Source organism: Helianthus annuus, chromosome 17 (assembly GCF_002127325.2).
Source record: "Helianthus annuus cultivar XRQ/B chromosome 17, HanXRQr2.0-SUNRISE, whole genome shotgun sequence".
Taxonomy (NCBI): domain Eukaryota; kingdom Viridiplantae; phylum Streptophyta; class Magnoliopsida; order Asterales; family Asteraceae; genus Helianthus; species Helianthus annuus.
This window is the reverse complement of record NC_035449.2, coordinates 138,877,989-138,894,332: the sequence shown is the minus strand read 5'-3', so window position 1 is coordinate 138,894,332 and position 16,344 is coordinate 138,877,989. Positions and strand designations below refer to the sequence as shown.

The following is a 16,344-nucleotide window of genomic DNA, read 5'->3' as shown; positions in this document are numbered from 1 at the left end:
TTTAAAAACTACGTCTATGGATCTCGGGGTTATAACATTACTATGCATGATCCTTTGAACTAGACTAATAGGTCCACTGTCTCTAGCGCCAGAAAACCAAAAGTATCAAAAGCAAATGGGATAAACAAGTACTGGTTGTCAAGGCACGCTTTCTCATGTTTGGTCACTTTACCCGAAGCAGCATTTAAAGCAGCCTGACCCACCGTGAAAGCACTACCTCCTAAGCCCACAAGCGAGGAAACCCATGTTAGATCCACACAGACATGTTTTCCTCCTACCCATCCAAAGACCAAAATGTTGACTGGTAGAAAGGTAGATATCCCTTCCAACGGATCTGTTAAGAAATTAACGAGTACTTCTTTCTTAATTGTTTTACGAATTTGGTTGCAAGTATAAGAAATTGGATCTTAGTTCACAATGTTTACGGTGTATAACACAACTAGTTTTTGAGATTAACATATTTTATAAGTTCTGCCAAGTGACCTATGATTTTGTTTTTATGTATATATAATATCGAAAATCATTGACTCCCAAAGTTCTAAGAAAATGACCATTTGGTGAAAAATAAAATAAATTGAACTTTAAGTGCACGGTTAATCTTGATTTTCAAGATTAATGTTAGGGTTTGAAGATGAGGTGTTCTTTATTTTTTTTACCTTTAATTAAGCTAAAAGGCCGACAATTGTGAATTTGATTCATGTTTTCGTGATATACATAATTTGTTTTTCGGTGACCCAATTAGGTTACGAACACTTCGATGAGCCGACCTGATAAAAATCTAGATAAAAAAGATAACCTATGTGAAAAAAATTATGGGTTCATTACAGCCTGTCCTAAAAACGTATATCTGTAATTACCTAAGACTGGAAGGTATGATTTGGCTCATCCCCACGGGGATGAGCCTCCACGTAGGCGCCACGTAGGCGACTCATGAGGGATGAGCCAAAATGAAGATGGAGGGGGATGGAGGATGGGGCCCCACCACATATTTTTTATTGTTTAATTCATTTTAATTGTTTAATTTTTATTTCTTTAACTTTTATTTTTTATAAAAAGTATTCAACATTTGAAAAAAAAAATTTACATAACCTAAAATTACATAACATAAAATCCATTACATAACATAAATAAAAATTACATAACCTAAAAAATAAAAAAATACGCTACCTAAAATTTGAAAAAAAAAAAAAAAGACTAGATTTAAAAATTTAAAACAAACACACTACTCGTCTTCGTCTTCGGCTCCGTCACCGTCCACCATGTTAACGTTGTTCCAAATATGTTCTACCAAATCTTGTTGAAGGTTTGCATGCGTGAAGTCGTTTGTTAGCGAGAACGAGTTTAAATCCTGTTGTGGGGGATCAACCGGGACAGTGTTCCCCCAAGCTGCATTCTCATCATACTCACAAATCGCCCGACCTTCGTCTTCAATAATCATGTTATGAAGCAAAATGCAAGCGTACATACAAAGACGCAACCTTTTTGGGGTGAACGCACGTGCCGGTTGTGCAACGATGGCCCATTTTTTTTGTAAGACACCAAAAGCACGTTCGATGTCTTTTCTTGCAGCTTCTTGACGCTTGGCAAATTTTTTCCGTTTTTCGTCCTCGGGATATGGAATAGTCTTCACAATTGTAGACCAAGACGGATATATCCCGTCAGCAAGATAATACCCACGTCTATACTCAACCCCAGAAACTGTAAAACGTGTGTCCGGTCCCGTTCCATTAACGACATCAGTAAAGATGGCCGATTGGTATAACACGTTGAGGTCGTTGAGTGAACCAGGGAGACCAAAGAAAGAATGCCATATCCACAAATCTTGTGATGCCACAGCTTCAAGTATCACGGTTGGATAGCCGTGATCACCTCGCGTATATTGGCCGCGCCACGCAGTCGGGCAATTATGCCACCCCCAATGCATACAATCAATGCTACCAAGCATTCCCGGAAACCCGTGCCTTGCTTCATGAGCTTGGTACAACTGTTGAACATCATACGCGTTTGGTTTCCGCAAATATTTTTTGCTATACAGTTTTACCACATTATGGCAAAACCGATACAAACATTCCCGCGTAGTTCTTGCCGACATCTGTAAGTACTCGTCCAAAGCGTCGGCCACTGTCCCGTACGCCAGTTGGCGAATGGCCGCAGTACACTTTTGTAACGTTGTAAACCCTTCATAATTTCGAGCATCAGGACGTTGCGTGAAAAACGGGTCTAGCCCCGCCAAATCATTGGCAATCCTTGTGAATAAGCGGCGACTCATTCGGAACCTGCGTCTAAAAATGTCGGCGTTGTAAAGTGGCTCATCCGAAAAATAATCGTTCACCAATTTCTCGTGCGCTCCTGTCGTATAAAATATATAAGTACGAGTTAAAAAAAATAAGGACAATGAAATTTAGTAATGAAAACCTTGGCGGTCTCTGTTAATGCGTATTCGTCTGGTAATAACATTTTCAGACGAGAATTCTTCCTCTTCCTCTTCCTCTTCCTCTTCCTCTTCGATTAAAATCTGTCCCGCCCGTAGTACAGCGTTTGCGAAAAACATCTCCTCTTCGTCATCCGAAGACAAGGGCCACCAAGGATTAGAAGCCATTGTGGGTAAAAAGATATTTTTTTTTTATAAAACTAGGGAGAAATTGGTATAAAAGTGAGAGGGTTTTGGGTTGAAAGTGGGGAAATAATATTGAAAGTAGGTGATTTTATAGAAAAAATGAATTTTTTTTTAATTAAATAGAGCCGTTACCAAACGGCTATTTTTCAAAAGTGAGGCTCGGCACACCCGGCGGTGGGTGGCCGTTTGTGATGGAATCCGGACCGGGGGCGGTGTGGGGGTCCGGCGCCGGGCCAAGCCGGCCCCCATACCTTCCAGTCTAAATCTTGCTTTATTAAAGAATAATATATATAATGTACCATTTATATTTATGTTTTCCAGTTCTTAAACCCTTATGTTTCTAGACTATTTCAACTTTGTATTTATCAACGTGTGAACACAATGCATGTTTTTAAATTAATGCCAGTGTTTAAAGACTTGTTTTAAGGATTCAAGTTGGCATTAAGTATTTTCTTGTCTCGGAGATTGGAATGGAGAGTCATTCACACGCAAACTTTATCTTGAAGGAGAATCATTTTTATAATTTTATTAGTAAACTTGAATGGCCAATGATCTCTCGATCAAGTGATGGAATGCTTGTATTTTTTCTGAGAAATGTAGGTTCAACTCTTACTTGGTATAGAGTAAGGTACTGATGAACAATGATAGGAGATCCAAGGAAACCTGGATACTGTTGAAAATACCGTATAATTAGACGAGATTCAAGGGATCAGCGAGATCAGCTCTCATTCACATCAAATCCCTTGTTTACAGGGCTGAATATATGGTTTTTGTTTCTACATAAATTACAGCTACATACAGTTGTATTACTTTATTTAGATCATGGTTCAAATGTATAAATAGAGGTTGTTATCCTCTATGTAAAATCATCACAAACAATATTCATTCAATAAATACAATTTCTCTCAGTTCTATATTGTCAATATCGTATCAGAGCATGGTTGCTCATCATATACCGATTGATTCGTCTCAATTCATCCACCCAATAAACCCAAACCAGGCTACCATGTCCGGAGACAACAACTCGGATTCCGAGTTATCATTACAACTCGCGAATCTGTTAAAAAACAGCCTTAATCCTCAACCTCAAAACCCAAAACTATCCGATAATCTCCAGATCAATCTCAAACTCAACAGTCAAAATTATGGGCTATGTACACGGATGATCCGAGTTGCGATTGGCGGAAAATCAAAAGCTTTGTTAAAGCATTTAAACACAAGCCCTCCAGATCAAAACAGTGAGGATTATGAACAATGGGAACAAGACGACCTGGTCGTTTTTTCGTGGCTCATACAGAATATTGAACCGGTGCTCGTGGGCAACCTAACCGAGTTTCCCACGGCGAAGTCATTGTGGGATGCTCTGATGGTTACCTACAGCAGTGGAAGAGACAAGTTACAGACATTCAACCTACACGTCAAAGCAAACGATATCAAACAGAATGAAGATTCTCTAGAAAATTTCTGGATTACACTACAAGGGATATGGGGTGAGATTGATCGAATCGATCCTAATCCCATGAAGTGCCCATAAGACATCCAAACATACTCGAAAATCAGGTCAGAACAGAAACTTTTTCAATTCCTAAATACCCTCTACCGGAAATATGACCCCATTAAAAGGGAAATACTCCGGTTAGAACCTCTCTCAACCGCTGAAGCGGCATACACGGCTGTTCGTAAAGACGCCGCTCACCAGAGTATTCTAGGAGCAACGTCTCCTGAGGTGCCTGGTATAGCCGGAGGTTTAAGCGCCTCTGAAGCAGGGGTAGGGCTCATGACAAAGGGTCATCGTCGGTCCGACGGAAAAAATTTTTTTAAAGAAGACAAGTCTCACCTTAAATGCGATCATTGTGGTATGACAAAGCATACCAAAGAACAATGTTTCAGGCTCGTCGGATATCCGGAGTGGTGGTCCGATGGCCACAAAAAGGGCTTCAAAATTACTGGACAGGAGAGGGGTAAATCATCTTCTGCCGTCGGTAACAATGAAGCTACCAACACTGACAATAGAGAGCGGAACCCTACCGGATTCGGAGGGGTGATGACGGCGCACGATGAAGAGGGAGAATGGGAGTTCTCAATGACAACAGGTATTGGGTTTGAGAGAGACATCTCAAAAACCCAACCTTATTATTTCTTAATTTACAATCAGACCCCTGAACATGCAGAATTATTAAAAACCACCACTTTCAATCATTTTGTAAAAAAAGAGTTTTATGGAGTGCGAACGCCACCCAAAGTTTAGCAGCTTGGCTTTTATGGCACAAAGTTATACTAAAGGAAGACAGGAGCAAGCATGGATATTCGATTGTGGAGCCACCGATACCATGAGTTACGAATTATTAGATTTTGCCACCTCAACCAAACCTACAAAGTCATATATACAAGCAGCAAATGGAGAAACAATGACTGTAAAAAACGGGGGAACAATTAAAATTTCCCCAACACTTAAACTTCTAATTGTTTATATGTTGCTTCCTTGTCACATAAACTCCTGTCAATAAGTCATGTAACAAAAGGAGTTAAATTGCTCGGTTCTCATGCAACCTACGTTTTGTATTTTACAGGATATCAGGACGGGAGCGATCATTGGGCGTGGCACTGAAAGACATGGGTTGTATTATGTGGATGAGGTGACTCAAAATGGTACAGTAATGCTTTCTCATGGAACAACAGAACGTGAAGCTTGGCTATGGCATCAAACACTTGGGCATCCATCTACGGGTTATTTACATGCTTTATTTCCTGATTTATTTCCCTCCAATGTTAAGACGCATTGTGAGACTTGCGTGTTAGCTAAAAGTTATAGAAAAACTTTTAAACTAAATAACACAAGGGTTGAGGTACCTTTTTCGTTAATCCACTCTGATGTATGGGGTCCAGCTCCAATCATTGGGGGACAAAATCTTCGTTTTTTATGATTTTTGTGGATGATTGTACAAGGATGACCTGAGTGTATCTATTAAAGAATAAATCTGATGTCCTTGAGCAGTTCAAAATTTTTTACACCATGACCCAAACCCAATTTCAGACAAATATTCAAATTTTCCGATCAGATAACAGAGGGGAATTTGTCAACTCCGATATGAAACAATTTTTCCAAACCAAAGTCATAATCCATCAAACAACTTGTGCTCATACTCCCGAACAAAATGGTGTCGCGGAACGAAAGAACCGCATACTATTAGAAATAACCCGATTTCTCCTTATAGAATCACATGTTCCAAAGTATTTATGGCCAGAAGCCATGGCCACTGCCGCCTATCTTATTAACCGTCTTCCGACTCAAATCCTGAAAACAAAAACTCCGTTACAAGTCCTTTCCGAAACCACCAAAACTCCCCCTATCTATACCCTTGAACCTAGAATTTTGGATGCACTGCATTCGTCCACATACCTAAGTCACATAGAACTAAGCTCGATCCATGTGCTGAAAAATGTGTCTTTGTTGGGTATGGAGTAGATAAAAAGGGATACCGATGCTATAATCCGAAAACCCGACACATGTTCACCACTATGAATTGTGATATTCTTGAAACCGAGTATTATTATGCCTCCCAACACACTGGTCAGGGGGAGAGAGAATGTCTTGACACACTAAGTTGGTTGAGATATGTGACATATGAAGAAGGTTGCCACCAAAGTACCGAAAATGAGTTCCCTTCCTCCATACATACAGAAGACCCAACTATCAGTGTCACCCAAGAAACTGCTCCCAACCTGATATCCGAGGTAAGTAATACTCAACTAGAGCTTGATCCAAATACTTCACCTATTAATGGTGGAGAAAACATTACTAACGAAACAACAGAACAAGATGACAGTATACAGGAGCAAGATAACTCTTCTACACAAGAAGGCACCTCGGGAAGATATGAGTTGCCACCAAGAGCAAATCGGGGAGTCCCACCTAAAAGATATTCTCCAGAAAAGGAGCCTCGGGGATGTAGATATCCTATGGCTAACATAGCCCAAGGAAATTTATCTAGGGAGGCCAAAGCTTTTTCTTCTTTGTTGTATGCTGAAGAAATTCCTACCAATACAAAACAAGCCCTGCAATCAAAGCATTGGAAAGATGCAATGGAAGAGGATATGAGAGCCTTGGAAAAAAACAACACATGGGAGAAATGTGTTTTGCCATCAGGAAAGAAGACAGTCGGGTGTCGTTGGGTCTTTACAATTAAATACAAACCCGATGGTACAGTTGAAAGATATAAAGCCAGGTTGGTAGCTAAAGGCTACACTCAAACGTACGGGATTGATTACTCTGAAACCTTCTCTCCAGTAGCAAAATCAACACAATCAGAGTTCTCATGTCTGTAGCTGCAAATAAAGAATGGCCTCTTCACCAGTTTGATGTAAAGAATGCTTTCTTGCACGGGGAACTAGAAGAAGAAGTTTACATGGAAGCTCCACAAGGATTCACAAACAATTTTGGAGAGAAGGAAGTATGCCTTCTAAAAAAATCCCTCTACGGCTTAAAATAGTCGCCCAGAGCATGGTTCGGAAGATTCACCTTAGCCATGAAGAATTATGGGTTCAGACAAACTAACTCTGATCATACATTGTTTCTCAAACAGAGGAACAATCTCATAACCTGTCTAATAATCTATGTTGATGATATGATTATTACAGGAGAGGACTATGAAGAAATCGCTAAACCAAAGAAGAACTTATTTAAAGAATTTGAAATGAAAGACCTGGGGAGACTTAAATACTTCTTGGAATTGAAGTTTTAAGATCAAAACTGGGAATCTTCATGTGTCAAAAGAAGTATGTTCTCGACCTACTAGCAGAAGTCGGTATGATCGATTGCAAACCAGCAAATACTCCTATGATTGTGAACCAAAAGCTTTATATGGAAGAAAAAGCAGAACTAGCTGACAAAGAAAGATACCAACGAATGGTAGGAAAACTGATATACCTCTCACACACCCGGCCCGATATAGCATATGTTGTGGGAGTGGTCAGTCAGTTTATGCATCAACCTCAAGGTGCTCATATGGATGCGGTCTTAAGAATTATAAGATATCTCAAAGGGACAGTTGGCCATGGAGTCTTGTTTAGACCCAATGGACATCTAGAAACTCAATTGTACACCGATGCAGACTGGGCAGGAGATAAAGGCAATCGAAGGTCAACGTCGGGATACTTCACCTTGGTTGGTGGAAACCTTGTTACTTGGAGAAGCAAAAAACAAAAGGTAGTGGCTCTTTCAATTGTTGAAGCGGAGTTTAGCGGGATAGCAAGGGGTTAACCGAAGTACTATGGGACCGAAGACTCCTAACTGAGATAGGATACCCAACTCAAGAAACTACTAAGATTATAAGTGATAATAAAGCAGCCATCCAAATTTCAGAGAACCCAGTTCAACATGATCGAACCAAGCACATAGAGGTAGATCGACATTTCATCAAAGAAAAGTTGGAAGCCAAGATCATCACACTGTCATTTGTTCGGTCAGAAGATCAACTTGCTGACATTTTGACAAAATCTGTTAATGAAAGTGTCCTACACCAATGTTTAGACAAGTTGAATTTTGAAAATCCCACTATTCAACTTGAGGGGGCGTGTTGAAAATACCGTATAATTAGACGAGATTCAAGGGATCAGCGAGATCAGCTCTCATTCACATCATATCCCTTGTTTACAGGTCTGAATATATGGTTTCTGTTTCTACATAAATTACAGCTACAGACAGTTGTATTTCTTTATTTAGATCATGGTTCAAATGTATAAATAGAGGTTGTTATCCTCTCTGTAAAATCATCACAAACAATATTCATTCAATAAATACAATTTCTCTCAGTTCTATATTGTCAATAGATACAATCCTTGAGCCAAACGAGTTTTACCGGTAATTTTACCGTCATGTCTACGAGCAGGTGGGTTACCGGGTTTTCTCTGTAATTGGTAGTGGACTCGGGTTACTCTCGGAATACTCCGTTTAGTCTAGTGGATGTTTCGAGAGTGCTCAAGATTGATTATGTTGGCCGTTAAAAAAAATAATAAACTTGAATGATGCTGTAAGTTTCTCCAATAAACTATCAACAACTATCTTTTGGAGTTTGACATTTTGATACGTACATTTCTAAAATGTTATGTTAGTCAGCAACAGACATCAGGTAACTTGTGTTGCGAATAAATTTTGTTTAGATAATCTTTTATAAGTTTTTTTGAAAATCTATAATATGTGATGGAAAATTTAAATTTTATTCTAAACATTTATTTATAAAAATAACCCTACAACAGTTATTTCTAAGGTCCCCAAAGGCCCAAACCCATGTTACCTTCCTTAATAGCTTGTCGGCTTATGTATATCAGAGCTCTATTAAAATGTAGGACCCAAAGACACCTAAAGCTAGAAACTATTTTCATGAATCATGATATATACTTATTTCATAATTCATAATTCATAACTATACTTCTGTGTTTTTATCCAGAGATTATTGTAATAAAACAAGCATATGATTATATGAACTTCAGAGAATGTTACAAATTTATATATTATCTTAGGCTATAGGTGGTCATGACCTTTATAGTCACCATGACCCTTCACATCAGCGTAATGTCATCCACTTCTAATCCATCATTCAAAACCACTACCCTAAGGGTGTAGTTATGACCCAAACCACCATTTTCTTATTCTAATTTATTTTTGTGAAAAGAAAAATGATATATTTAAAAAGGAAAGTAGGCTCATGGTTGACATGGTTTAATCCATACCAACCATGGTGGATGAGGCAAAGGATGGTGTAGTAATCCATTAATAGTCCTATGTGGCATTATGATCCAATCCATGCCCCCACACCATTTAGCCTTAGGCTATAGGGTGTGGTCATGACCCTCATGACCACCATGACCCTCCACGTCAGTACCATGTTACCCACCTTTAATTCACAATCCAAAACCACTACCATAAGGGTGTGGTCATGACCCAAACCACTATCCCTTTATTTATTTTAATTTATCTTTGTCTAAAGAAAAATGAAATGATTATTTGAAAAATGGAAAAAAGGACCATACAAACCATGATGGATTAGAGAAGAAGGTGATATAACCTTCCATTTGTGTTCCTACGTGGCGAATCATGTCTTAACCATGACCCACACCATTTAACCTTATAAACATTATATATATTTTTTTTTTGTGAAAGTTGAAACATAAATCAAGTTGACTTCATGCCCCTATGCTATGCTAGCGTTTAACGGAAGCACAAACTTTAAAAAGAAAATGTATTTTTGAGAAGTGAAAGTAATATTTTTGAATCTTTCTATACTAATAAATAATTTTTTTTAAATACGTGTCATTATCTGGTAATTTTTTACCATTATTTTTTTATTTATCTCTTTTATTAAATAATAATAATAAGGAAAATTGGTTTTTAATAAACCAACCTTTGTCCCGTTGGTAAATAATAATCTTACCTACGTAATTGGTATACACTAATCCTACCTATCAACATGTTAGTACTCAATGAACTTCCGTTAATTTTTTTTAACTGAAGTTAGTTTTTAAGTTTTATTTATTACACAAACAGTCCATGTAGTTGTAATTTACTAGTTTTAACTATTTTAAAACTTGTAAATTAGAGTCCCTTGAGGTTTTTTTGTTTTTTAAAATAGTTAAAACTAGTAAATTACAACTACAGAGACTTTTTGTGTAATAAATAAAACTTAAAAATTAACTTCAGTTAAAAAAATTAACGGAAGTTCATTGAGTACCAACATGTTGATAGATAGGATTATTGTATACCAATTACGTAGGTAAGATTATTATTTACCAATGGGACAAAGGTTGGTTTATTAAAAACCAATTTTCCTAATAATAATACTAATATTAAATATCAATTTAACTAAATCTAATGGGCGAAGTATAATGGGTGCCCGGGGGTGCAGCCGTCAACCCCAATGTTTCGGTTAGAAGTGTACATAATCCGATTTTTCGTCCGAAAATTTTAAAATTATATAAGATCGCCTCCCCGATTATTTTTCCTAAATGATGGGTAGTTTGGTAAATATATTTTAACTCTTATTTTACTTGTTTAACCCTAGATTACCCACCACACAATAAACTTAATATCTCACAAATAGCTTGATAATTTACATTGAAAAAGAAATTGCTGATAAGTTTGATTCGGAAGACATAATTGATGAATTCAAAAATCTTAAAGGTCGTCGGGCTGAGTTGTAATTCTTCGTCCAGGTTCCATTTATCTCGTATCATTTTATATATATATATATATATATAGGTCTTTTGTTTGTTATACACTATTTAGTTTTTCTATGTGCAAGAACAGGTCATTTGAATGAATGATTTTTTTTAGTTTTATTTGGAACTATTATTATTTGAGTGACCTGAATCGAATAGCCGACCCGACCTGAAACATAACGATAGGAAAATTTTTTTTTAGGTCTCATCACTTTACGCCCCCTCAAAACTTTTGATCAAGCTCTGCCACTGCTAAATTTATTTATCTCTTTTGTTTAATTGATTTCTTTTGTAACTCTAAAGTTTCAATCTTTGTCAATTTAAGTCTAAGTTTCAATCTTTGATAATTTAACCCTTTGATTAATTTGATTTTTCACTTCTAATTCAAAAGTTTTCATCTTTTGCAATTTAATCTCAACACTTTTTTACTTTCAACTTTAGTCTCTTATATACTTTTCATTTTTCATAAGTTCTCTGTTTAACGTGTCCTTCTAAATTTCTGACTTAACACTCCGCAACGTGCGTGCGGGTTCAACGATTTTTCATCTATTTTCTTCCTATTTGACATATCCGTCGCAGCGCGTCTATTTTTCCCTGTTTGATAGGTCTGTCGCAACGTTCGAGTCAGAGATCGACTTAGTTTCTTTTTTCTCGGTTTTACACACAGGCTCGTGGTTATGTGAGAAACATTTATCTTTCATCTAACATGATATATACAAATGAATCCCCCGCCGTATTGCGGCGGATGGTAATTCTAGTTCTTAAATATAGTAACGTTCAGCCGGATCCAAATCAATAACATCAAATTTAAAATTTATAATTGAGGTTTTATAATCAAAACAAAATCAAATGAAAGCAAAAACACTGAATCCCCAGATCAAAATCAGATGCTACAAACAAAGGATTTAGGTTTGAGAGTATTTCTCGGGCCATTTTAGATGATTTAACTGAAGTTTCACAAAAGAATTGTTGCATTTTGTTTTTTAAAAGGTAAAATGTCTGTAGTCTGCGAACCACATCTGCATCTGTAAAGTGGACCGAACCTTTGCAGTTTGCAAGAAAAATACTGTTTGTCTTTTTAACATATATAGACTTCTAAAAATCCTACGATTGTGCAAAGGCATTTCACATACTTTCTACGGTTAGGACACTCTCTTCTCTCTCATTTTCTCCTCCCCTCTCAAAATCCTACGAATACCGCCCTTGTGAAAGGGCATTTCACCGTATGACACTCCACTCCATTGTAAGCAATGGCAAAGATTTTGCCACATAAGCCAATGGCGCCTGCGTTGGAGATAGCCTTAAGGTGATCTTCAAGCTGAATATCAAAGATAATTTCTAGATTCAATGAAAGATTCAGTTGTGTTTTACTTTTGGGATCTATAAACCAAGTCATAATGAATATAGAGTGGGGGGACTGCCACAAAAACTTATGCATAGTGTTGAGCTCAGTACAATGTACGCGTGAAATTAATGCACCTGACCAACTTCCCAACTGTAAAACATCATAAAGACGCAATAGTCGTCGTCTCCTTCAATTCTCCACCATAAATCACACTGCAACACTCACACACAACACAGGCTTTTGGTGTATATATATAAGCAACATCTTGCCATTTAATATCATCACAAACTTCACCTTCTCTCAAGATCACCTTTTGCTCTTCACAACTAACACCTCTTGCTTTTGCATTCACTTTTGCTGCATTAATAGAAATGGCAAGTGAGCAAAAAAGATGGTTAGTTGTGCATGTAATAGCAATAATCTTAGCATTAAACAATGTTGCTTATGAGGTTAATGGTGACCCTCAAGTTCCATGTTACTTCATTTTTGGCGATTCTTTGGTTGATAATGGGAATAATAATGGTATTGCGTCGTTGGCTCGAGCTAATTACTTGCCATATGGTATTGATTTCCCTGATGGCCCGACCGGAAGGTTTAGCAATGGCAAAACAGTTGTTGATACTGTCGGTAAGCTTCAGTGCTTTCGTTTGCTACTAACACTCTCGTACACTGAGTTAGAAAATCCATGTTGGTTAAAAGGTCTTTTGGATGGGTTGTTAAGGGGTGTGGGGCCACGATAAATATTTACTTATACTGTAGTTTATATCAATTTTTCAATTTTTATGCATCTTTGTTTTTTTAATCAGCAACTAACTTACACACTGTAATTGATCTATTTTTAAATCTACACTTGTATTCATCTTAAACGCTCAATCACTTGAGAAGAGACACCTTGATATTGCTAAGGGGTTAGGGATGGTCATCACTCATCACTCACTCACAACTTCCAATCAAGTTCCGTTACGTCATTGAGCTTTATTCCATCACTAGTGATGGATTTTAGTGGAAATGCCCATCACTCACCACACCCAACAATTTCCCTCACAACCCAACAATTTCCTTCAAATTAACAACTCAAACAATCACGCGTGAGGGTGGCCGCCCACACGTCATAACTTACACGCGTTATACATTTGAGTGGCGGTGGTGTTTGGGAAACATTCACTCGTGATAAATGATCATCACGGGGTAAGAGCTATCCACCCTGGGTCCCCTAAGTCACATGTCCTTGCGATACATCGTGGTTAGCTCTACAAAATCAATAGTTCCATCATTTTATCATTCGTGAATATAAAAGTTCTAATATAAGCTTTATAGGAATATACATGATTTAACATATTCACAATCAAATAATTTTGGATTGATATTATGGTTTTATATGGGTCGTGTTCGTTGTTCTAATTTGATCGAAAGCAAAATTTATAAATTTTCCCGAACATGAGCATGAACTTAAAAATTGTGACGAACACTTGGAACCAAATTCATGACATGCATATCCAATGGATAACACGAACATAACCTATTTAACCCAGAAAAATAATTTATTTATTTATTTATTTAAGTATACTATTTTTTTGAATTTGCAAATTTATAACAAAAATGTTTTTAAAACAATTGCGTTTAAAGTATTAAATTCAATACACATTTATTTTTTAACTTTTAAATTGTAGATAAAATACAAGTGGTTTAAGTTATGAAAAAACACATTTAGAGAAGTGTAAAAATAAACGGGGCAAATCGGTCACCCCATAGACCTGTTAGGTTGACCCGATCCTCAGGTGTTTAGCTAAATGTGTTTTCGGATTTGACCGAATCTGTTTAGACTTAATACAAGCTCACAATTAACTTTTTGTTAGATACATGTATTAGTGTATTACACAACCAATTGAGATTATGTTCTGTTTAAACTACAAATCAACAAGATTATCTTTTAAGTTGTTAAAAAGTTAAACATACATTTTTGACAAAAAAAAAAAAAAAAGAAATATGGTTGAATTAAATCAATGATAGTGATAAAGCTTTATGCCATTGAAGCTGCTTTGTTATCGGTTAACATGAATATATATATTGATTAAGGATCCTCTAAAAAATGGTCGGTTTAGTTTATTCGTAGTGTTGCACATGTGTGATAAATTTTTTTTTTCAAAAAATGTTGTTTTTTTTGGTATTTTACAGCTAAAAAATATTTGGTGTTTTGTTAAGCTTTTTTAGGAGTTTTCAAGTTCTCGCAATAAAAGAAGCTTTCTCTTGAACCCTCCTTATATATACACACACACTAAGCCAGAAATTCTCTCATGTGCAGCTGAGCTATTAGGCTTCGATGCTTATATTCCTCCGTACGCAGATGCTGGGGGTCGAGACATACTTAACGGTGTGAATTACGCCTCAGCAGCAGCAGGCATTCGAGACGAAACAGGGCAACAGTTGGTACGCATTCTCTAATCTTCTACAAATGTGTTCCTGTAACAATAATAATTGTTTTCTTCAAGTGACTAATCAATAACAATCCAGTCAACTGAACTTCACAAAAAAGATGAATAATGCACATCTTTCATATGTTTTTGGATGTATAATTCTATAGGGTGGACGAATTAGCTTTGGCGGGCAGGTAAATAATTACAAAAACACGGTGTCACAAGTTGTAGATATACTTGGAGACGAAGATTCAGCAGCGAATTATCTAAGTCAATGTATATATTCAGTCGGATTGGGTAGCAACGATTACCTTAATAACTATTTCATGCCCAATTACTATCAAACTAGCAGTCAATATACACCGGAGGAGTATGCTTCTGCTCTCATTCAAGAATATTCTGGGCTAATAAGAGTAAGTAGGACATTTGTTATAAAGTAACACATAAGCATGTGTGTGCGCGCGCGCATGTGGATATGATCATGATTTAGCTTCCTAGATACTAAAAACCTTAAATTTGGGACTTTTCAGGACTTGTATAGCTATGGAGCAAGGAAACTTGTGTTGAATGGCATAGGACAAATTGGGTGCAGTCCAAACGCATTGGCTCAAAACAGCGAAGATGGATCTACATGCGTTGAAAAGATCAACTCCGCGAACCAACTGTTCAACAACTTGCTGAAATCTCTTGTGAATAACCTCAACAGTGAGCTACCAGACGCGAAATTCATATATATCAACAATTATGACATTTTCCAAGACTTAATCAATAGCCCTCAGTCTTATGGTACATATTTCTAATTAATAACGTGCATTTGGTTGCGTTCTAAGAAAAAAAGATGTTGGGATTCATTTCTACTAAGAAACTTTGTAATTTATATAGTTTGAAAAATACAGGTTTCACAGTGACAAATGCTGGATGTTGTGGAGTGGGAAAGAACAATGGGCAAATCACTTGTCTACCTGGTCAAACACCTTGTCAAAATAGAGACGAGCATCTGTTTTGGGATGCTTTTCACCCAAGTGAAGCTGCGAATGTGATTGTTGGTAGGAGATCATACAGTGCACAGTCATCCTCAGATGTTTATCCGATGGATATCCGCCAACTGGCTCAGCTTTAAGCTTACTACGCTTTGTCACACTTCTATGACTTTAAATCGTATTACGTTTGTGATTGTGTATGATAGTTTCTTCTTATTGCGATTGTTTTGATAAATGGACTCATAATATCTTATGTGAAATGAAAGCGAGTTTTAAGTAGAAGTAGGGATTTGAACTGTTTAAGCCATGGAATGTTACGGTTTAAATATGGGTTGTTGCTTATTATTTATCTACTTATGTTAGTTAACTGGTGAAAAACAATATATGTTTGTATTTAACCTTGGACTATAAACTATTTAAATAAAGGCTCTCCGATGTTATTATGTATTTGGTTGGCTCGATATTAGGCCTGCAAAAGGGACGTTAACACGCAGTTACTGATATGGTTTAAATTATACACATTTTTAATAAATATTTCCTACACATTTAAATAACTTTAGTGTATATTACATTCATTAGTACATATTTTCATTATTTCTTTTTAGGCTATACGGTATGGGGGTCGGCCCCGGCCCGTCGCGGGTCGGCGACGGTCCAAACACCGTGCCGCCCCCTACCGTCCCCGTCTTCTCCGTCCGAAAATGGACGTTGGCGACGACGCAAAAAGTGTGGGCCCCCCTATTAAAATATGACCGTTAATAAAAAAAAAATTAA

The 16,344-nt window shown here is 37.0% G+C and overlaps 3 protein-coding genes across 3 annotated transcripts; 2 read left to right on the top strand and 1 right to left on the bottom strand.

The window, feature by feature from the left end:
- Positions 1 to 1,222: 1,222 nt before the first annotated feature.
- On the bottom strand, positions 1,223 to 2,599 carry LOC110925090 (putative nuclease HARBI1). Its single transcript, XM_022169058.1, has 2 exons — positions 2,416 to 2,599; positions 1,223 to 2,349 (listed from the first exon to the last, which is right to left on the bottom strand). The coding sequence occupies exons 1-2, from the start codon at positions 2,597 to 2,599 to the stop codon at positions 1,223 to 1,225; spliced, it is 1,311 nt and encodes a 436-aa protein (XP_022024750.1).
- Positions 2,600 to 7,379: 4,780 nt separating this feature from the next.
- Positions 7,380 to 7,877, top strand: LOC110925091 (secreted RxLR effector protein 161-like). The gene has a single exon (XM_022169059.1). It carries the CDS (start codon positions 7,380 to 7,382, stop codon positions 7,875 to 7,877), a length of 498 nt encoding a protein of 165 aa, XP_022024751.1.
- A 4,273-nt stretch (positions 7,878 to 12,150) lies between these two features.
- Positions 12,151 to 15,919, top strand: LOC110926543 (GDSL esterase/lipase At5g45670). Its single transcript, XM_022170328.2, has 5 exons — positions 12,151 to 12,803; positions 14,479 to 14,603; positions 14,758 to 15,003; positions 15,121 to 15,376; positions 15,487 to 15,919. The coding sequence occupies exons 1-5, from the start codon at positions 12,548 to 12,550 to the stop codon at positions 15,708 to 15,710; spliced, it is 1,107 nt and encodes a 368-aa protein (XP_022026020.1). The 5' UTR covers positions 12,151 to 12,547; the 3' UTR covers positions 15,711 to 15,919.
- The last annotated feature ends 425 nt before the right edge of the window (positions 15,920 to 16,344 follow it).